The sequence below is a fragment of the Palaemon carinicauda genome, chromosome 18, assembly GCF_036898095.1.
Source record: "Palaemon carinicauda isolate YSFRI2023 chromosome 18, ASM3689809v2, whole genome shotgun sequence".
Classification (NCBI taxonomy): Eukaryota; Metazoa; Arthropoda; class Malacostraca; order Decapoda; family Palaemonidae; genus Palaemon; species Palaemon carinicauda.
In genome coordinates, this window is record NC_090742.1 from 108410787 (window position 1) to 108433512 (window position 22726).

The 22726-nt window shown below is 40.5% G+C and overlaps 1 protein-coding gene across 1 annotated transcript in view; it reads left to right on the forward strand.

Moving 5' to 3' along the window:
• The window catches only part of LOC137657943 (delta-1-pyrroline-5-carboxylate dehydrogenase, mitochondrial-like), a 194130-nt gene that overhangs the window by 131994 nt on the left and 39410 nt on the right, over positions 1–22726 (forward strand). The window contains exon 4 of the mRNA XM_068392656.1: positions 22084–22204. Within this exon, the coding sequence (XP_068248757.1) occupies positions 22084–22204 (121 nt within the window). The remainder of the gene's footprint in view (positions 1–22083; positions 22205–22726) is intronic.

Sequence of the window (22726 nt, forward strand, 5' to 3'; positions counted from 1 at the left end):
ATTTCTTCAAAAGAAAGTAGGTACTATCGCACCAGGCGATATATCTCGGTTTCTAAAGAACAGTTTCCTCCTAAGTGCCAAATCAGAAACACAATCTGTTATACTTTGCATTTTAAATACAGAGAATGATGACATAAAGCTGGATGTGAAACCCCATCTAAACTTCAGTTGTGGAAGGGGAGTAGTTTTTAATAGAGACTTATATGAGGTTACAGAAGAGAAGATATTGGCCATGTGTCTTGTAACTGTGGGAAGTATATTAAGTCCCTGGAACGTCAATGATTATCCTGACTTTTCAGGATGCTGATGCGCCTTTCCACAATTACATAGAAAATGAACGGATTAAAGTTCGAACTTTTAAGCAGAAGTCACTGCAATGTTTTAATTGTTTTTAGATATGGGCATCCATCTAAAGTTTGCAAGAATGATAAAATGTGTAGTACTTGCTCCAATGTTTACCATAGAGAATGTACACTAGTGGCCATTTGTATAAACTGTAATTTGAATCATAAATCTACTGATAGGAGCTGCCAGCAATATAAATTAGAAGAGGCTGCTCTAAAAAATCCAGTATCGAACACATAAGTGTGGGGCATGCCAAGAGACTACTGTATTGAGTAAATCAACAATTTATGCAAGGGTATTGAAATCAGGAGGAAAATATGTGGCAGGAGCCACCCAACCCACCTATTACTGCCTGTATACGCTAGAAAAGAAATTTGCCATCTTCCGATAGAATTCTTCAGGATAAGGCAAGAATATCACCTAAGGCTTTGCTCACCTCTATTAAACCTTTGTTCTCCACTACATAGGATAATACTAACCTCTCTCAGGCTATATCTTTGCCTGATTTGATGGAGGTTTCACATAAAATCGAGTTATCAGGTGCATCTGTAGTGGGGGAAACACCATAACCTGATAAATCACCACCTGTCAATAGGAAAGGAAAGAGACCTCCATCTCTCTCACCCCCATCCATTAAAAACACCAAAGTTATGGCATCAAATACAGTAGATGTGATGTTCTGCCTGTTGATATTTCAGATCAACAGGAAAACTTCTTGAAATAATCAATAATTCCAGTTGAGGTCCACCATCCCCCAGAAGAATTAGGTAAAAAGAACACTGAAAAGGCTAATATAAAACATAACTTATCAAAACCCACACTTAAGAAGCCTACAGAAAGTTTTGTCAAATCAAAAACTGTCAATGGGAAGACCTCATCCAACATGTCGTCCGGAAAATAATATAGTTTTCTCCTCCATTTTGCAATGGAATTATCAAGGTTTAAGGGCCAAACATGAAGAACTTAAGCTCTTAATTCACGAGCATTCCCCCATAATTGTATATCTACAAGAGAGCAAGCTTGATGCTAATACTCCGTGTCCTCACGAACATGTTAGCTATAGGACACCATACGATCACCCAGTATGGAGCCATGGCAGAAGCCTCTTATACATTCGTCGAGATGCTCCACAAGTACCCTTATCTATTCGTACACCTCTGCAGGCAGTGGTTCTACAGATTGATATAGAGAGTAAATATACAATCTGCTCTCTGTACTTGCCCCCAAATGATAACATATCGCATGATAATTTAGTAGAGGTGATTCAACAGCTCCCTCAACCTTTTTTTTTTACTTGAGATTTGAATGGTAGACATCCTTTGTGGGGTGATGTTTTAGCAAACACCAGGGACAATATTATATCATCAATTGTGGAAAACGAGGATGTCTGACTCCTTAATACAGGAGAACCCACACACTTCCATGTTCAGACAGGTACCTTGTCATGCATTGACCTTTCAGTTGCAAGCTCTAACTGCCTTCTTGATTTCGATTGGAGGACATTAGATTATTGGCATACTAGTGATCATGCATCAATCATTATAAACACCATCAATGGTCCACCTTTACAAAGATCACCACGATGGAATCTTGACAAGGCTGACTGCGTTAAATTTCATGAGCTAAGTGAAATCGAGGGAAGTGCAGAACAGTTTGAAAGTATTGATGATGACATAGACTTACTGAATGGAACTCTCCATTCAGCTGGAGTCAATTCGATTCCCAAAACCTCAGGATTATTCAAGCGACGACCAGTCCCGTGGTGGTCTTCAGAATTACCTGTCTTGCATAGAGCCACCAGAAAATCTCTTGACTAGATTGCGTAGACACCGTACTGAGGAAAATTTGATAACATACAAAAAATGTAGAGCTCAGTTCTGTCTAGCCAGGAAAGAAGCTCGGTACCAATCTTGGGTATCTTTTGTTTCCTCAGTCAACAGTAGAACACCACCATCTTCTGTATTGAGGAAAATAAAAAAGATTGCTGGCAAAATTTCCCCAAACCCACCACCAATGTTGAAGGTGAACTGTCAGTATGTGACTGAAGCAAATGATGTTATTAATGCCCTGGCTGATCATTTTTCAAATTTATCATGCAAGTGTGAAGGAGCTCCTGGTTAGCAGTATAGGAGCATTGAAAAAATGAAAATTTAAAATTTTGCTAGAGGAAGGGAAGAGTTATATAATTCTCCTTTTACTGAAAGAGAATTTGATTCCGCACTTGCTAATTGTAATGATACAGCCCCTGGACCCGATCGAATTCCATATGCAATGATTAATTATGTACATTTTAATAGAAGATTTATTGATTTTAAGCAAGGAATATAGTTATCCAAGTGTTTGGGAACCAGCCATTATTTTAGCCTTTTTAAAACCCGGTAAGGACCAGATTTTAGCAGCAAACTATTGACCAATTGCATTGACATCTTGTTTATGTAAAATCATGGAAAAGATGGTTAATGGAAGACTGATGTACCTGGAAAAGAAGGGTATTTTATCACCTATTCAGTGTGGATTCAGAAAAATGCACTCAACGACTGAGTAGTTGATACGACTTTGAGTCGTCTATTTGTGAAGCCTTTACTTCCAAAAAGCACCATGTGACAGTCTTTTTTTTTTCTTTTTTTTACCTTGAAAAGGCATATGATACTACATGGAGATATGTTATACTGAAAACTATTCATGAATTGGGATTAAGAGGAGAGCTACCACTGTTTATCCAATCATTTCTTTCACATAGAGTTTTTCAAGTGAGAGTGGGGCAAACTCTATTAGAGAGTAAATGTCAGAAGAGGGAGTTCCTCAGGGTAATATGCTGAGTGTAACCCTGTTTGCACTAGAAATTAATGGGATACCCTCAGTCATTCCCTGGGATGTTCTCTCAACACTATTTTTGGATGATCTCTCCATATCATTTGTTCGAGCTAGAATGGCAATGGTTGAGAGAAAACTATTACTCGCAATAGACAAAATTATTCAGTGGGCTGATATGAATGGGTTTAAGTTTTCAAGAAGCAAAACTACTATTGTACATTTCTGTCGTATCCGGGGAGTACATCCAGACCCAGATATATACATGAAAGGTCAACGGATCCCATGTGTAGGGGAAGCTAAATGTTTAAGATTGATTTTCGATTGTAGATTGACATGGGTTCCACACTTGAAGGCATTAAAAGCTAAATGTCTTGAGAGACTGAATCTTTTAAAAGTATTGTCCCATACATCCTGGGGGGTAGACCATAAAACTATTTTAAAATTATACAAGTCCTCAATTTTTTCCAAAATTGGCTATTGGTGTGAAATATACTCCTCAGCCACCCCAAGCCGTTTAAGGATATTAGATTCAATACATCATGCTGGTATTAGGTTGTCCACATGAGCGTTTAAAACCTCACCTATCCCAAGTCTTCTTGTTGATGCTGGAGAGTTACATTTAGACCATTACCGAATGTCTTCTATTATATGGTATTGGTTTTGGTTCCAAAGACTCCCTAATTTTTTAGCCTTTCAGACTGCAAGCCTTGTAAGGCACTCAACATACTTTGAGTTGCACCCAAAATCTCGTCAACCTTACGGGTTTCGGTTAAAACTATTATTAAACAGTCTTGATATAATTAGAGGTAAGGTACTTCCATTTAAGATATTATCAACCCATCCTTGGAAATTACCATTGATATCTTTTTGTAAATATTTCATTGGTGTTAAAAAACATGACTGAATTAGAAGTTAGGTCTCTATTTATGGAACATGTTGAAGAACATAGGGAATCAACTTTTGTATATACCGATGATTCCAAATGTGATGCTGGCATTGGATTTGGAGTTTATAGTAGTTCTTTTAACTGTAGAGGTACACTTCTTCCAATATCTTCCATATTTACTGCTAAATTATATGGCATACTAACAGCTATTGAGAAAATAGCTTTAAAAAAGGCGGGCAATTTTACCATTTATAGTGATTCACGAAGCGTTCTTCAATCTATAGGTTTTAATTCTAGTAACCCTTTAGTTTTAAAGATTTTAGAGTGGCTTTTAATTATTGGCTTAAAAAGTATAACAGTTCGATTTTGCTGGTTTCCAGCATACATAAGTGTCTGGAAATGAGGAGGAAGATTCACTGGCAAAAAGTGCTGCAGCCGAGTTGGTACTAAGGTGTCCCATTCTTTGTAATGATTTTTCCCAGCAATTAAGAATTTTATTTATAGTAATTGGCAACAGCTTTGGGATTGTTTAACCGAAAATAAGATAAGAGAAATTAGTAATGTTATATCCCCATGGAGATATAATGGGATGCCCCGAAAATGGGAGACTACTCGGATGACACATGAGTTTTTGCTTGCTGTTTAATACCCTTGACAGTGAAGCATTTGTTGACTGAATGGCCCACTTATAGCACAGAAAGAAATAGATATCTGTTTGAGGCTCGGGGTGAAGATGACAGGCTCATCCTTGCCGAGATCCTTGGACATGTCGTACTGTGCTAGTGACATTTTTAAATATATATCAGACGCAGGTCTTCTCAATGCTAGTTAACTTTTTTAACATATTTGCTTTTATGTTTTTAATTGAATATTCTTTTAATCTTTATTTATAATAAGCAATATCGGTGTCAATGACCTTTGATATCAGGATGCCAGAGAATTTCAAATCAATCAATCAATCAACCAAGAATAATGCCAAAGCCTTAAAATTTAAGGATGCAGGACATCCAGAAAAAAATGGTAGCACTAATTAGATCTGGTATTGTAACGCATCTTAGTGCTAAATCACCACCTAAGACTATTACCAAGCCTCGTAATTTAGATTTAGTGCCTCTCGTCAAAAAGGCACCATCTCCTTCCATTAGGTCTGCCATACCATGGATGAACAGCCCAAAGCTCTCATCTCCTGCTGTATAATTGCCAGATCTAGGGGAGGAATCTTATGCTGGAGAGCTAGTGGATGTACCGGTCATGATTGAGGTACACAATCCTCATAGCTCTTCATCTTTGTCGATAAAGAGGGAGACCACCATCCCTTTCCCCCAACAAGAAATACAAAAATTCCCAAAGCAAATAAGTACAATATTTTTTTTTTTTTGAAAAGATGATGACCTCCCAGAAATTTAAATATATCAAAGATTAATGTCATGGTGCATCATCCTCCTCAACAAATGCATAAGAAGGCTGCTAAGAAAATCCTTAAACCAAGCTTTGCAAGAGCTACTTTGCCAAAAAGAGTATCAAAGACGCCTATCAATTAAAAAACTCAGATAGGAGGACTTCTAAGGAATCTTCCTTAAAGTAAACTTATTTTCTCCTCAATTTCAGTGGAACTGTCAAGGTCTGAGAGCTAAATATGAAGAAATTAGGCTCCTCATTCATAAGCACTCCCCCATAATTATATGTTTACAGGAGAGCAAACTTGATGATAATACTCCTTGTCCTCGTGAATATATCAGCTACAGGACACCTTATGATCAATGAGTAGGGAGCAATGGCGGAAGTCTTACATGGGTTCATCGAAAAGTTCCCCAAATATCTTTGTCTATTTCTACACCTCTGCAGGCATAGGTTGTACAGATTGATATAGGAAGAAAATACATGATTTGTTCTCTTTACTTACCCCCAAATGATAACATCTCATATGATAATTTATTAGAGGTGATTCAACAACTCCCTCAACCTTTTCTCTTACTGGGAGATATGAATGGTAGACATCCTTCATGGGGCGATGTTATAGCAAACACAAGGGGCAATATTATTTCATCAATTGTTGAAAATAAAGATGTGGGACTCCTTATTACCGGAGAGCCCACACACTTTCATGTTCAGACAGGTACCCTATCACGCATTGACCTTTCAGTTGCAAGTGCTAAATGCCTTCTTCATTTTGAATCGAGAACATTAGATGATTGGCATACTTGTGACCATGCTCCAATTACCATAAATATGAACAATGGTCCATCCTTGCAGAGATCGCCACTATGGAACCTTGACAAGTCAGACTGGAATAAATTTTGGGAACTAAGTGAAATTGAAGGGAGTGCAGAACAATTTGAAAGTGTAGATGATGCCATAGACTTACTGAATGGAACTTTACATACAGCAAGAGTTAATTCAATTCCAAAAACCACAGGGTTATTCAAACGACGACCAGTCCCCTGGTGGTCTTCAGAACTAATTGCCTTGCACAGAGCCACAAGAAAATCTTTTGACTCGATTGTGTAGGCATCGTACAGAAGAGAACTTGATATATAAGAAATGTAGAGCACAGTTCCGTTGTGCTATGAAAGAAGATTGGCGCCAGTCTTGGGTGTCTTTTGTTTCCTTCATTAACAGTAGAACACCACCATCTGCTGTGTGGAGGAAAATAAAAAAGATTTCCGGCAAATTTACTCCAAACCCACCATCAGTGTTGAAGGTGAACAATAAGTATGTGACTGAAGCAAATGTTGTAACCAATGCCCTGGCTGATCATTTTTTAGATTTTTTATGCAAGTGTGTAGTAGCTCCTGGTCACCAGCATAGGAGCATTGAAGAAAAGGAAATTTAAAATTTTGCAACAGGAAGGGAAGAGTCGTATAATTCTCCTTTTACTGAAAGAGATATTGATTCCGCACTTGCTGCATGTAACGATACAGCCCCTGGACCCGATGGAATTCCATATGCAATGATTAAACATGTACCTTTTAATACAAAGTTATTTATGTTAAGTATTATTAATAGAATATGGCTTGATCATAGTTATCCAAGTGTTTGGGAACTAGCCGTTATTTTAGCCTTTTTTATAACCAGGTAAGGACAAGTTTTTAGCAGCAAATTATCGACCTATTACATTGACATCTTAATTATGTAAAATCATGGAGAAGATGGTCAATGCAAGACTAATGTGGTACCTGGAAAAGAAGGGTGGATTCGGAAAAATACACTCAACGACTGATGTGTTGATACGACTTTGAGTCCTCTATTTGTGAAGCCTTTGCTTCCAAACAGCACCATGTGACAGTCTTTTTGACCTTGAAAAGGCATATGATACTACATGGAGATATGGTATACTTAAAACCATTCATAAATTGGGTTTAAGAGGAGAGCTACCACTATTTATTCAGTCATTTCTTTCACATAGAGTTTTCAAGTGAAAATTGGGGAAACTATCAGAGTAAATGTCAGGAAGGAGTTCCTGAGGGTAGTGTGGCGAGTGTAGCCCTGTTTGCACTAGCAATTAATGGGATATCCTAAGTCATTCCCTGGGATGTTTTCTCAACACTATTCGTGGATGATCTCTCCATATCATTTGCTGGAGCTAGAATGGCAATGGTTGAGAGAAAACTACAACTCGCAATTGACAAAATCATCCAGATGACCGATATGAACAAGTTTTAGTTCTTGACAAGTAAAACTACTATTGTACATTTCTGTCGTATCCGGAGAGTACATCCAGATCCGGATATTTACATTAAAGGTCAACGGATCCCATATGTAGGGGAGGCTAAATTTTTAGGATTGATTTTCTATTGTAGGTTGAACTGGGTCACTCACGGCATTAAAAGCTAAATGTCTTGAGGCTGTGGATCTTTTAAAAGTATTGTCCTATACATCATGGGGGCAGACCGTAAAAGTATTTTAAAATTATACAAGGCCTTAATTTTTTCCAAAATTACTTATTGTGTGAAATATACTCCTCAGCCCAGCCACCCCAAGCCGATGAGAGATAGATTCAGTACATCATGCTGGTATTAGATTGTCCACAGGAGCGTTTAGAACCTCACCTATCCCAAGTCTCCTTTTTGATGCTGGAGCGTTACCTCTAGACCATTACCGAGTGTCTTCCATTATTTGGTATTGGATTAGGTTATAAAGACTCCCTAACTCTTCAGCCTTTCAGACCGCAAGCTTATGGCTTTCAGGTAAAAAAATTATTAAATAGTCTTGATATAATTAGAGGTAAGGTACTTCCATTTAAGATATCATCAACCCATCTTTGGAAATTAAACAGAGATATCTTTTTTTAAATATTTGATTGGTGTTAAAAAACATAACTGAATCAGAAGATAGGTCTCTTTTTATGGAATATATTGAAGAACATAGGGAATCAACTTTTATATATACCGATGGCTCCAAATGTGATGCTGGCATTGGATTTGGAGTATATTGTGAAGAATTTTTCTTTTCTTCCTTGTGTATCTTTGGCTCTCTCCTGATACTATAGTTGCCCCTTGAACGTTCTCTCGGACATTAAGTTTTCTTTACCGTTATCAATGGGAGAACTATTTTAAATCAACTAAACTTGTTGATAATAGGGTACGCCATGCTCGTGACGTCAGAGTGTAGATACGCACAGCAAAAGCCTTACCCCGGCATATGATGGTTCTTTCCTCAAACTATGTGGGTTGAGATAAAATCGTTGTTGTTGTTGTGGATTAAAGCCAACAGTTCTTGTTGGCACGGGCCATTCCCTTGGTTGGCCCATAAGTAACCTGTAAAGATATATAAGGTTGGTTATCACATAAGAGGAAATATGAAAAGTTTTCAGTAGTACAGATAGTTGTGGACAGGGTAAGGATGATGGTGGTAGTAATAGAGGGCCATCATTTCATGGATAGTGGTAGTTAGAAAGTAGGGGAAAGGTTGCAAGTGGGGTTGTCCAACCCTTTACTCCCTAGGGTCCCTGCAGAAAGCTTTTAGTAGTAGGTTAAGTTTAGAAAATACAGGTGATGATGTGAGTGTGGCCTTACGGTGAGGGGATGGGATGGTTAGATGCAAATTTTGAGGTCATAACCTTGGTGGAGGTAGTCTTGAAAGCAATTGTCTGTGTCTATCTATGTTTTCAACAATTGCTTTTCCCAGTGTGGCCGCGGCTTGCCAGGCCTGTGGTGAGTTGGTGTCTACCCATAGATAACCTCTCAGCTGTGCTGTTTCTCTACACTCTTAGTAAGTAGTGCAGGAAGGCCTGTTGTGGTGTGACATCACAGTGATCACACGGTCTTTGAATGTTATCCAGGATTTCCCAGGTAGCCTTGTATCCCAGTCTGAGCCTTTGTATGCTAACAGCTTTTTTTCTTGGGGTGTATCTGTCTATGGGAGGAGGTTCCAGCTCCATGGCCCATTTGTACCATGTGGCAGAGGGAGAGCCATTCTCTATCCACTTGTGTAGCTCCTTGATTAGGTTGTCTTTGAAATGTGTCTTTACATTGGTTTTAATTTGTTTCAGTGCAGGCTGTATGTGCACATGTACACTTTGGATGTGTCTGGTGCTTTTGGCTAGTTCTTCAGCCTTCTCATTCCCTGGTATCCCGATATAACTGGGAATCCAGTTTAGAGTTACTTGTCTCTCTCTTTCATTGTTTTGATATAGGAGTGATGTGATAGCAGCTAGCAGGGCCTTGCTTTCTTTATTTTTTTCCTATTGCAAGGCTTGCATTGAGGTTCGTGAATCGGTATGTATGACTACTGGTCCTTTCTCATTTTCAATAGAGTATTTTAGTGCTTGTTGTATTGCAAAAAGCTCTGTCTGCATGGTGGAGACATTGTTGGATGTCCTCCAGCAGGCTGTGAAGCTGCTGGAGAAAACTGCAGCTCCGGCTGTTTGGGTTCCAGGATCTACCGTACCGTCAGTATAGTAGATCTGTGCCCCAGTTGTTTCTGCTAAGCGGATTGCTGCCTGATTATTATTATTATTATTAAATGCTAAGCTACAACCCTAGTTGAAAAAGCTGGATGCTATAAGCCCAAGGGCCCCAACAGGGAAAATAGCCCAGTGAGGAAAGGAAACAAGGGAAAATAAAATATTTTAAGAAGAGTAATAACATTAAAATAAATATTTTCTATTAGAGATGGTCTGAGCTGCATCTTTAAGTTCCTCCATTATGCAATCTTCCTTTGCCCTTGGAAGCTTGGTGTATCTGTAGGTTGCTATTTGCTTCTTCCAAGGTGGAATGTGTTGTGCACCCTGCGCCGAGTCTAGACTTAGCTGCAGGATATCTTCGGTTAGGCTCAGGCTCTTTATGTTGTTGCTATGGTCTTTGCCATAAGAGCTTGGGGTTTGAACCTCAGGGTGCTTTGACAGTTCCTCTCTTACTCTCTTTTTTGGTTATAGAGTCTCTGTCTTAGAGGAACCCCTTTGCAATTGTGCTTGCATTTCTTAGTGCAATTTCCTCTTAATGAGAGAATGCCTTGATGAAGTCATTGAGCTTCAGCACGGCATTTCATTCCCGTGCTGAAACTTGGTGACGGGCAAGAGGGCTCTCGAACTTGGGGAAATTGCTCCCCCAGTTCGAATCTAAATTTCTCTCTTTCACCTTTTTCTTTTTCTCAATATTACTTCGACCTTATCCTAATTTCATACACTTTCTTTAGTCTTGCTTTCCAAACTCTATGAGAAAAATTTCCCTCATTATATGTGTGTATATATTATGTACATATATATTTATTATTTATTTATTTTTTTTTCCTCCTATGGCTTGGATGTTTTTACATCCATTGTAGCCCCGGCGGGGATGTTCATACATCCTTCATTGCTGCCTGCTTTGATGAGTGGGAAGAGGTATCACAGTTGGGAGGTGTTTGCATTCAAAGCTATATGTGAGAGTATTGGATGATTTCAGCCATCCCGAAGATGGTTTGGACCTTTTTGGCAGAACTATTCTCAAGTGTTGGGTCTTCGGAATCCAGGGGGATCCAATGCTTGGGGTAGGACTCTCGGCTTTTGGCCGGAAGCCCGTCATTATAGATATGGGGAGGATGATTCCATAATTTCTTGGTCTCAGTCCTAACAGGTGGGTTCAGCTTACACCTGTGCCTCTATATCTGTTTTGATGCTATCCTTCGGGTAGGGTATGGAGTGCACCATCTGGGAAGTATACTCTCATTGTGCCGATAGTGGAGAGTGCAAATTTCCTTTCCGACGTGTGATGGCCTAACATTCTCGAGCAGGTACATCAAACTAACCCTTTTCTCTCTCTCTCGTCTAATGGATTCTTTAAGGAACGAACCCCCATCCCCTGGATACGCTGACTCTCCCCCGGCACTGTTGACGACCTCTGCTAATGTGATAAGGGAAAGCTCTGTTGATGACCTCGGAACGGGAAAGGACCATTCTGCTGATATTTCTAAATCGAGTAATTTGGGTAACACGAGTAAACTTCGAATCCTCCATGTTACACAAATTTCAATAGAGACAAATTATGATGATCCATGTAAAGCATTTGAATGCTATGGATGCATAAAAGAAATAAGGATGAAACTTGAAGCTGAAACTTGGGATTCATGGATATCTTATAGTAGTTATGACGAAGCATTTAGTGCAATAAGTAACTTGAATAATATTAAAATTAATAACTTGAATGTCGCGGCTGCTCTCTGCGATAAGGTACCAAAAGATTTGGATGTATACAGGCCTGCCGATTGGTTGGAAAAAGATGCAGATTTAGTTATGCCCTCCCAGAGAAATCCAAAACCACCGATGTGGCTTATAGCTGAATCAAAGGGGGTTACAGGGAATTATTTTAAAATATGCAAATTGATTCAGAAAAAAGTAGGAACTATTGCACCAGGCGATATATCTCGTTTCGGAAAAAATAGTTTCATTATCCATGCCAAATCCAGTACACAGTCGGTAATATTGTCCAATATGAAAATAAGTAATGATGACATTAAGTTAGATGTCAAACCCCACCTAAATTTTAGCTACGGAAGGGGCGTAGTTTAACAGAGATCTATATGATTTTACAGAGGAGGAGATACTGGCCATGTGTCCATTAAATGTATGGAAAGTTCATAAAGTCCCAGGTACATCAATGATAATCCTTACGTTCCAGGATGCTGATGTACCTTTTCATATTATTATCGAGAACGAAAGGATTAAAGTAAGACCCATCAAGCAGAAGCCATTGCAATGCTTTAATTGTTTTAAATTTGGGCACCCGTCCAAAGTTTGCAAAAATGAGAAGATGTGTGGTATTTGCTCCAAATCTTACCATGGAGAGAGTGCACTTGGAGCCAGGTGTTTAAATTGCAGCTCGAATCACAAATCCACAGACAAGAGCTGCGAGCTATATAAGTTGGAGTAAGCTGCCCTCAACAAATCAAACTTAGAACATATAAGTGTGACCCATGCCAAAAGACTATTAAATAAATCAAATACATATGCTAAGGCATTAAAATCAAACCAACCTAGCACTGCCAATAGCTCAAAAAAAATTATACTATCTGACAAAATGTCAAATAACGAGGTAACCATATTACCTCCTGAGGCTTTACCACGGTGTATTAACACTAGGTCATTGCCCATTGCTGTACAGCCTTCAGCCGCCATTACAAAAAATAATACAAACCTCTCTCAGGCCATGTCCTTGCCTGATCTGATGGAGGTTCCACTTAAAACTAACTTACCTGATGCACCTGTTGTGGGAAAGGTGCAAAAACCTCGAATCCCACCATCTATTAATCGTAAAAGAGAGAGACCTCCATCTCTCTCTCCACCCTCCATTAGAAACGTTAAGGTTATGACATCAAATAAATTTGATGTTTTGTCTGTTGATGTTTCTAATGAACCAGAAGATGAACTGAATAAATCAGAAATTCAAGTTGAGGTCCACCATCCACCTCAACAAATAGATAAAAAAAATACAAAGAAAAACACAAATGTAAAACCCAACATAACAAGACCACCTCTGAAGAAACCTACTGGTAATAATGTTAAATTAAAAACTGCTAACGGGAAGACCTCATCCAAGATGTCTTCCAGAAATGATCCATAGTTTTCTCCTCCATTTTGCAATGGAACTGTCAGGGTTTGAGGGCGAAATATGAAGAACTTAAGCTCCTAATTCATGAGCATTCCCCCATAATAGTATGTCTACAGGAAAGTATGCTTGATTCTAACACTCTTAGTCCTCGAGAGTATGTTAGCTATAGAACACCATATAATCAACAAGCAGGGAGCCATGGCGGAAGTCTCATGTACATTCGTCGATATGTTCCCCAAATACCCATGTCTATACGTACAACCCTGCAGGCAGTTGTTGTACAAATTGATATAGGGAGAAAATATACAATATGCTCTCTGTACTTATCTCCAAATGATAATATTTTATATGATGATTTAGCAGAAGTCATTCAACAACTCCCTCAACCTTTTCTCTTACTGGGAGATATGAATGGTAGACATTCTTTATGGGGTGATGTTTTGGCCAACACAAGGGGCAATATTATCTCATCAATTGTGGAGAATGAGGATGTGGGGCTCCTTAATACAGGAGAGCCCACGCACTTCCATGTTCAGACAGGTACTTTGTCATGCATTGACCTTTCAATTGCAAGCTCTAACTGCCTTCTTGATTTTGATTGGAGGACATTAGATGATTGGCATACTAGTGATCATGCACCAATCATTATAAACACCAACAAGGTTCCGCCTTTGCAAAGATCGCCACGTTGGAATCTAGACAAGGCAGACTGGGTTAAATTTTCTGAGCTAAGTGAAATCGAAGGGAGAGCAGAACAGTTTGAAAGTATTGATGATGCCATAGACCTACTGAATGGAACTCTTCATACAGCAGGAATCAATTCGATTCCCAAAACCACAGGACTATTCAAAAGACGACCAGTCCCGTGGTGGTCCTCAGAATTAACAGCCTTGCACAGAGCCACCAGAAAATCTCTGACTAGATTGCGTAGACACCGTACTGATGAAAATTTGATATCATACAAAAAGTGTAGAGCACAGTTCCGTCGTGCCATGAAAGAAGCTAGACGCCAATCTTGGGTGGCTTTTGTTTCCTCCATTAATAGTAGAACACCACCATCTTCTGTATGGAGGAAAATGAAAAAAATTGCAGGCAAATTTACCCCGAACCCACCACCAGTGTTGAAAGTGAATGGTCAGTTTGTGACTGAAGGAAATGAAGTTAGTAATGCCCTGGCTGACCATTTTTCAAATGTATCGTGCAAGAGTGTAGCAGCTCCTGGTCACCAGTACAGGAGCATTGAAGAAAGAAAATTTTAAATTTTGCAACAGGAAGGGAAGAATCGTATAATTCTCCTTTCACTGAAAGAGAACTTGATTCCACACTCGCTACTTGCAACGATACAGCTCCTGGACCCGATGGAATTCCATATGCAATGGTTAAACATGTACATTTTAATACAAAGTTATTTATTTTAAGTATTATTAATAGAATATGGCATGATCATAGTTACCCAAGTGTTTGGGAACTAGCCATTATTTTAGCCTTTTTAAAACCAGGTAAGGACAAGTTTTTAGCAGCAAGCTATCGACTTATTGCATTGACTTCGTGTTTATGTAAAATCATGGAGAAGATGGTCAATGCAAGGCTGATGTGGTACCTTGAAAAGAAGGGTATTTTATCACCGATTCAATGTGGATTCAGAAAAATGCACTCAACAACTGATGTGTTAATACGACTTGAGTCTTCTATTTGTGAAGCCTTTGCTTCCAAACAGCACCATGTGACAGTATTTTTTGACCTTGAAAAGGCATATGATACCACATGGAGATATGGTATACTTAAAACCATTCATGAATTGGGATTGAGAGGAGAGCTGCCACTATTTATTCAGGCATTTCTTTCACGTAGAGTTTTTCAAGTGAGAGTGGGGGAAACTCTATCAGAGAGTAAGTGCCAGGAAGAAGGAGTTACTCAGGGTAGTGTGCTGAGTGTAACCCTTTATGCACTAGCAATTAATGGGATATCCTCAGCCATTCCCCAGGATGTTCTCTCAACATTATTTGTGGATGATCTCTCAATATCATTTGCTGGCACTAGAATGGCAATGGTTGAGAGAAAAATCCAACTCTCTATTGATAAAATTATCCAGTGGGCCGACATGAATGGATTTAAGTTCTCGACAAGTAAAACTACCATTGTCCATTTTTGTCGTATCCGGGGAGTACTTCCAGACCCGGATATATACATTAAAGGTCAACGGATACCATGTGCAAGAGAAGCTAAATTTTTAGGTTTGATATTTAATTGTAGGCTTACATGGGTTTCTCACTTAAAAGCGTTAAAAGCTAAATGTGTTGAAGCTCTGAATATCTTAAAAGTATTGTCCCATACATCATGGGGGGCAGACCGCAATACTATTTTAAAATTATACAAGGCCTTGATTTTTTCCAAAATTAGTTATGGTTGAGAAATATATTCTTCAGCCACCCCAAGCCGGTTAAAAATATTAGACTCGATACATCATGCAGGTATTAGATTGTCTACTGGAGCTTTTAAAACCTCACCTATCCTAAGTCTCCTTGTTGATGCTGGAGAGTTACCTCTAGACCTTTACCGAATGTCTTCCATTATTCGGTATTGGTTTAGATTGCAAAGACTCCCTAACTCTCTAGCCTTTCAGACTGCAAGCCTTGCAAGACACGCATCATACTTTGAGTTGCACCCAAAATCTCCTCAACCTTATGGCTTTCGGGTGAAACGATTATTAAATAGTCTGGATATAATTAGAAATAAGGTACTTCCATTCAAGGTATCATCAACGCCTCCATGGAAGTTACCAGAGATATCTTCTTATAAATATTTTATTGGAGGTAAGAAGAATATGTCAGACCTAGAAGCCAGGTGTCTTTTTAATGAACATGTTAAAGAACATAGAGGATCAACTTTTATCTATACTGACGGCTCCAAATCTGATGCTGGCGTTGGATTTGGAGTACATATTAATGGTTTTAATTGTAGAGGTGCACTTCCTCTGACCGCTTCCATATTTACTGCCGAACTGTATGGCATATTAACCGCTATTGAGAAAATAGCGTTGGAGAAGGAGGGTAATTTTACAATTTTTAGTGATGCAAGGAGTGTCCTTCAAGCTATAGAAGTTTTTAATTCTAATAACCCTCTAGTTTTAAAGAGTTTAGAATGGCTTTTATTATTGGACGGAGAGGTATAACAGTTCAATTTTGTTGGGTTCCAGCACATGTAGGTGTGTCTGGGAATGAGAAGGCAGATTCACTGGCTAAGAAGGCTGCATCCGAGTTGCTGCCAAGAAGGTATCCCATTCCCTGTAATGATTTCTTACCTGACATCAAGAAATTGGTTTGCAAAAAATGGCAACAGCAATGGGATAGCCTAGATGGCAATAAATTGCGAGAGGTAACAAGTGACATATCTCCTTGGAGGTATAATATGATGCCCCGAAAATGGGAGACGTCTCTTTGTCGTCTCCGTATTGGTCACACTCGGTTGACACACGAGTTTCTGCTGAAGGGCCAACACCAACCGTATTGTGACGACTGTTTAGTACCTCTAACAGTAAGGCATTTGTTGACCGAATGCCCCAATTATAACAACTTAAGGAATAGATATTTGTTTGAGGCTCGAGGTGAGGGTGGCAGGTTCATCCTTGCCAAGATTCTTGGAAATGATGTGTCCTACCATGCAAGTGGCATTTTTAGATTTATTTCAGAAGCAGGTCTTCTGAAAAATATTTAACTTTTATGACATTCAACTTTTATGATTTTAATTGAATACTCTTTTATTTTTTATTTTATTTTATTTTTTATTTTTGTATACATAAATTAAATGTTACTGGCGTCAATGACCTTAGATGTCAGGATGCCTGAAAACTTTAAATCAATCAATCAATCAATCTTAGTGCAATTCTGTCCTTAAGGGATGGTAGTTCAGTCTCCATCCTTAGGTTGCACATTCTTGTCCATATTGGAGCTCCTAGCATGAGCCTCATGGAAGTTGTTGCTGTTGCTGTTGTCTGACAGGGCGAGAGGGCAACCTAGGTGTCTTCGTCTTCCTCTTTGGTTGGGGACCCTCACCCGGGAAGACTTTCTCTTCGCCGACATGCCCCACTTCTGGAGAAGATTCCTATTCTCCGTGGCGGCCTTGTCGACTACATCCTTGACCACTTCGCTCGGGAAGAGGTCTTTTCCCCAGATATTAGAGGTTATCAACTTCCTGGGTTAGTGTTTCACTGCAGCCGAAGCAAACACGAACTCCCTACATGCCCGTCTGGCTTTCACAAAGCCATATAGGCCCTTGACCAATGTAGCCAAATGTGATTAGGCGACGACCATGTACATATCTGGGGCTCTGTTATCACTTGCCATTGCCTCCAAGGTAATCTTGAGGGACAGAGATGCGGCAAGTTTCTCCTTTGTCTCTTGCTCCCTTCGCAAGAGAAACTCAGACAACTTGGGGAGGTTTTCACTGAACTGACGTCCAGCAATATCCGCCTCCAGGTAAGGTGGATTTCCTTCCAGTCGTTCCTGTCCGTAGGCAGAGCTAGGGACAAGGGTCTACACTCCTCGAGTGTAGGGCAAGGCTTGCCTGCGTCCACCGCCTTCATAACTGCCGTAAACCCTTTTGCCGTAAAGGGAAAAGCAAGTTTAGCAGGAGCAAGAAAAGAATGGTGTGTGTTGCTAAGGGCTGGCACTTTCGAATTAGTGAAGCCCTTTTCTTTCAGGCTACTTGGCAACAGAGCCTGAGCTTTTTTATGGTCAAGCACTATGACCTCTTTTGGTTCTGTCTCCTCCTTGGAAACAGGTTCCGCCTTCAGGCGCACGAAGCAGTCTGGGTAAGACTTAAAGCTGGGCCAAAACTCAATTTTCTCTGAGATGAAAATCTTCCCATGTATTCCGCATGCCTCCAAGGGTTCACGTCAGAGCAAGGAGGAAGATCTTTCACGTTGAGTCTCCTCTGAGAACCACAGGACGCGGCGAGATGGTCCATTCTTCTCCTCAATTCAGCGTCCCTTTCTTCGTTCTGCTTACGAAGACTTTCCATCATAGTCATGAGACTAGCCAAAGCTTTCCCCATGTCATCCAATGGAGGAGCAGAAGACGTAGAGGGTACAGGTTCTGGGGCCGGAACCGACGAAACGGACTCTGATTCGACGTCGTCCTCTTCAGTCTCAGGAGCCAGGGTAGACTCCTCTTCTAGACCTCCCGCTAGGTCTTTTTTGGTGTCCTCGGACACCTCCGACATCCTCTCATCACGTCAGAGACATTCGCATCTACGGATATCTGGACGCAAGGGATGTCAGGATGAGGATGGGGTATAACAGCATCCACAGACGCCATAGGGAACAGACAGGCACGCATCCGTTCATTCAGAAGGTAAGGCCCCGTGGCATTCTTCTGTAAGCCATGAACCCATCTGCACAGCTTACTCCGTGCTGCGTCCCTTGACTCCGCTGTCTTGGGGTCATCAAAAGCCTCAGTAACCAAGGCCTTGCACACATTGCAGTCGTGGGGGTCCCAGTACTTAAGAGATCCCTTGAAAGATGGAGCAAAGAGAGTGAGCTCTGCACTCTACATGGCCACAGAAGTCCTTACTCCTCACATTGCAAAAGAATCTCTGGCACTTGGGATAGTCCTCCTGTAAAGAGAGGAAAACTAAATGAGTATGCGGTAGTTCATCTCACCTGATAAACTATATAGATATTGTTATTAATATTTTTGCATATTTATTGCATATAGATTAGGATAGATTAGCTAGAAAAGAAATAGGAAAGACACATACTTGTGTTTCCCGTCCAGACAATTGCTGCGACCTCCCCCAAAATTAAAACCTAGAATTTTCCTATTCAGGAAACCCAATGGAAAAAGTCTAACCTGTAAGGATAGGTAAGTGTAACTTGACACTGGTTTTTTCAAAGGTTTTAATAATGAAGGTAAATTGTAACTGATCATCTATGAGTATGTGGAAAGAAATTTTTTCTTTCCATATATAATGGGTCTTAACAATAGACTGTGCATGGATACACAGGGGTATGTTGGAAAATAACTACTGTATAATATATACTATAGTTTCCTGTCTGCAGTATGATCTATACTGCAAATATACTGGCTACTGTATAAGCATATACTGCAGTTTTAGTCGGCATGTTGCCGGCTATGCTAGCACCTGGCAGCACAGTCCAGCCGGCGCCTTGCCGGCTGGGGTAGTGTCGGTGCACCACTCCTGCCGGTGTCTTGCCGGCTGGAGTAGTGGCCGGCAGTGTCAACCTGGCCAGCGTCTGCCGGCAGTGTCAACCTGGCCAGCGTCTGCCGGCAAGGTTAGTCCCGCCGGGTAGTGTCGGCGCACCGGTCCAGCTGGCGTCTTGCCGGCTGGGTTAGTGGCCAGCACCTGTCGGATAGGTTAGTACCCGGCGGCACTTACCGAGAGAGAGAGAGAAAGCAAGGGTTGAAGGGTAGCTTATTAAATGTATATTGACAGTAATAAGGGTGTTAGTACTCAGTCTTACTGCTTTCCTCCAGAATGAGGGTTCAAATGGAAGGGGAGAATGTATCATTCAGGCTTCCAACCAAACACAAACCATTGCCGGTCTCTGTCGGCCACTGGTATGAGGTTGGCAGTCCAAGAGAGGACTGAAGAACACTCTACAGTATAGGGGTCTCCCGCCGGCAGCTGGCCCAGCCGGCACAGCTTTCCCAGAGCCTTACATCCATAAGGGAATGCTGAGCGACTAAGCCACTACATGTAGGAGCCCCGGCCGGCCCCACAACCTGCCGGCAAGCGGAGAGATTGTAGGATGACGGCCAAAGGGTTGCGATGGCTAGGCCATCACTAAAGGACAGAGCAGGGAGGGAAAAGGGTCCTGTATGAGGTGTGGAAGGAGCCGGCAGGGTTGCCGGTCCTACCACACCCCTAAGAAACAGTATCGGCGCCATCCTAGGTGGCAGGAGAATATCTATTCTCCAGCCTAGGGTCTGCCAATACAGTTAAGGGGACGACGGCAAACTTGCCGCCTCCTCTCAACAGGGGAGAAAGAGAGTTCCAGTGCCGGCGCCATCCTAGGCGGCAGAAGAATGTCTATTCTTCAGCCCAGGGTCTGCGAGCACAGAACTAGTCTACTAGACCGCAGGGAGAAGGTGGCGGCATCATACAACCACTTCAAGTGCGGCCTAGGGAGGTCTAGCCTCCTATGCCGGCAGCCTAGTCCAGCAGGGGAATGACTATTCACCCTGCCGTCCGGCCACCGGCACAAGACCATATACAGTACTCTGAGGTTCTGACCGAAACCCAAAGCCTGGCATCTGCCGGCCAAGGGAAGAGACGGAACACCCTAGCCTAGTCATGTCTGAGTGTCTACTCAAGGCAAGACCAAATAGGGTTGTAGCCTTGGGCTACGCTCAGAGGGAAGGAGGGATTACCCTTGAATCTCCATAGGAGACGAGTATCGTTTTATGTAATAATTCTAGGAGATATCTATCTCCGCCTGAATTGATAAAACGACACACGAGGGTAACCGGGGAACATGTATGAAAGTATACTAAAGCCACTAGGGTAGTAGCCTAGCGGCGGGTGAGAATCGACTACCTTAATCGCCGAAACTCTCTCGTATATGATCTCAGAAGAGGAATATATATATGCAATCAATGTATCTTACACGTATAAATTGCCTAAATAGCTTCATTTAATTGTCATTACACTAGGAAAGTCTAATATATCATGCATGAAAGTTAACTCAAACGCATAGGCTAGGAAGCCTAGCGCAAGCAAGGTTCGGTTACCTAAATCGCCGAAACTATCAAGAATACAATCGGCATAATATAATTAATTCTTAGCAATGAAGACTGAATAGCTCCAAGATATTCATGCTATTAAAACCGGGAAAGTCGTTCCGGCTAACTAAATAACTCATGCGTAATGAGCTCTTTCACTTGAATTAACCTAATTTCACTGTGAGGCAAGAGCTAAAATTTATACGATGTAAAGATCGAATACTCAACTTTCCAGAGGCAGAAGAGGCTGGAGATTGCATGATAAATCCTAAAAGTAGAGTGTACAGGAAAGAGAGACAGGGAAAATCACCGAGCTGTAGCGCTACACTTATAGGAATAAAACATGGCGGCGACATACAGAGCCATCTGGATACTCAAGTAGTTACGGGGGAAGGGTAACCTTGATACCGGCTCCCCTTCAAAATTTTGCCACTTTCCCCCTCGAAGCGAAAACGCTATTCGGGGGGAAGATTGCTATGTGTCGTATCAAGATATACTTCCCCTGATTTATGCGATATCCTTAAGAGAAATTTTGAGGATATTCGTGGCTGGAGTTAGAATTCTGGAGACCCAAAGGTAAATTATCTGGGAATATCACTGTACTCAAATATACCCTAGGAATCTACTTATAGGAACCTTTCATCAGGACGACATGGCCTGAGCCCAAAACACAGCAAGAAAGTCTACCAAACGGTGTCTTCTCCTACTATCGCATTCAAAGGGAATCACCAAGAGTTTTACAATCCTCAAATGTTGCGAGCAATTTTGCCACAGGGGACATGCCTATAGGCAAGAAGTGTTCAAGTAAATTTTCTTTATAATCAACTCCCTGTTGTCAGGTGAGGTGGCTTTTCCACTAGCCTTCAAGTTGACCACTATCCCTCAATCCAGATTAATATGTAAATTACCATGATTCATTGGAATAGATAAATTTTTCATTTTAAATACTGCCATTTCAAGTTATATATAGTATTTACATGTGCACCTCCCCAAAATATAGTGGGCACATAATTAAAGATAAGACTTGACTGATAAATAGATGCAATTGGCAGTGGTAGATGCAAGCACTCTGGTGGCTAGTTTGAAATCCAGCACTTTTTTTCTAGCTTGCAACCAAATTAATATAGCACAAGATTATTAGGTAAATATTGAAATAGTAATTTTGATTACAGAAAAATTGCTTATTATCAATACTATTCGAGTTGGTATCATTGTTTGTAGAATAGGCTTGATATGTAATTTGGAGGCTTAATGAATCTTGTTATTACAGGCTTGCCCAGTTCTATTATGCCACTTCGGAGCTTGTCCAAAAGGCCATCAACACAGCCATAGCAGAGAGAGAGAAGTGGGAACGAGTCCCCCTTAATGAAAAATTCGACATGTGGTTAAAGGTCATTATCACCCTACAGATGTGTTTTTAAGAGTCCAACATATAATCAGACTTACTCAGAGTATAGAAAGTTTTCATTACATTAACTGAAACCTGACATCAGGTAGTTTTCTCAACATTTGATAATGCATTTTACTACAACTGGTGACCACATCATGTAGTGAAAGAAATTTTGGTAAAAGTCAATATAACAATTATACTTTTTGGTTTTCTGGTCATAGTAATGAAAATATTGATAGTAGTGTACACATACACCTGTCACTAAGATGTTCAATCCTCTAATATGTTGCTCTGCTCTCCAAACTTCATTGAGTTATTTTAATAATTTCTAAGAATCTTGCCTCTGAATAGAACAAATTATTGAGTTAAAGTGCTTACTTAACCCCCTCTAGAGGAAACAACTAAGAAAACTCCCCCTCCAGCCTTCAAAATAGCTGCCAAAACCCTCCTCATCTGCTAATAATAAAAGGAAAAGATACTACTCAATATTTGTTTAACATCTATGCATAATATCTCTGTTGTT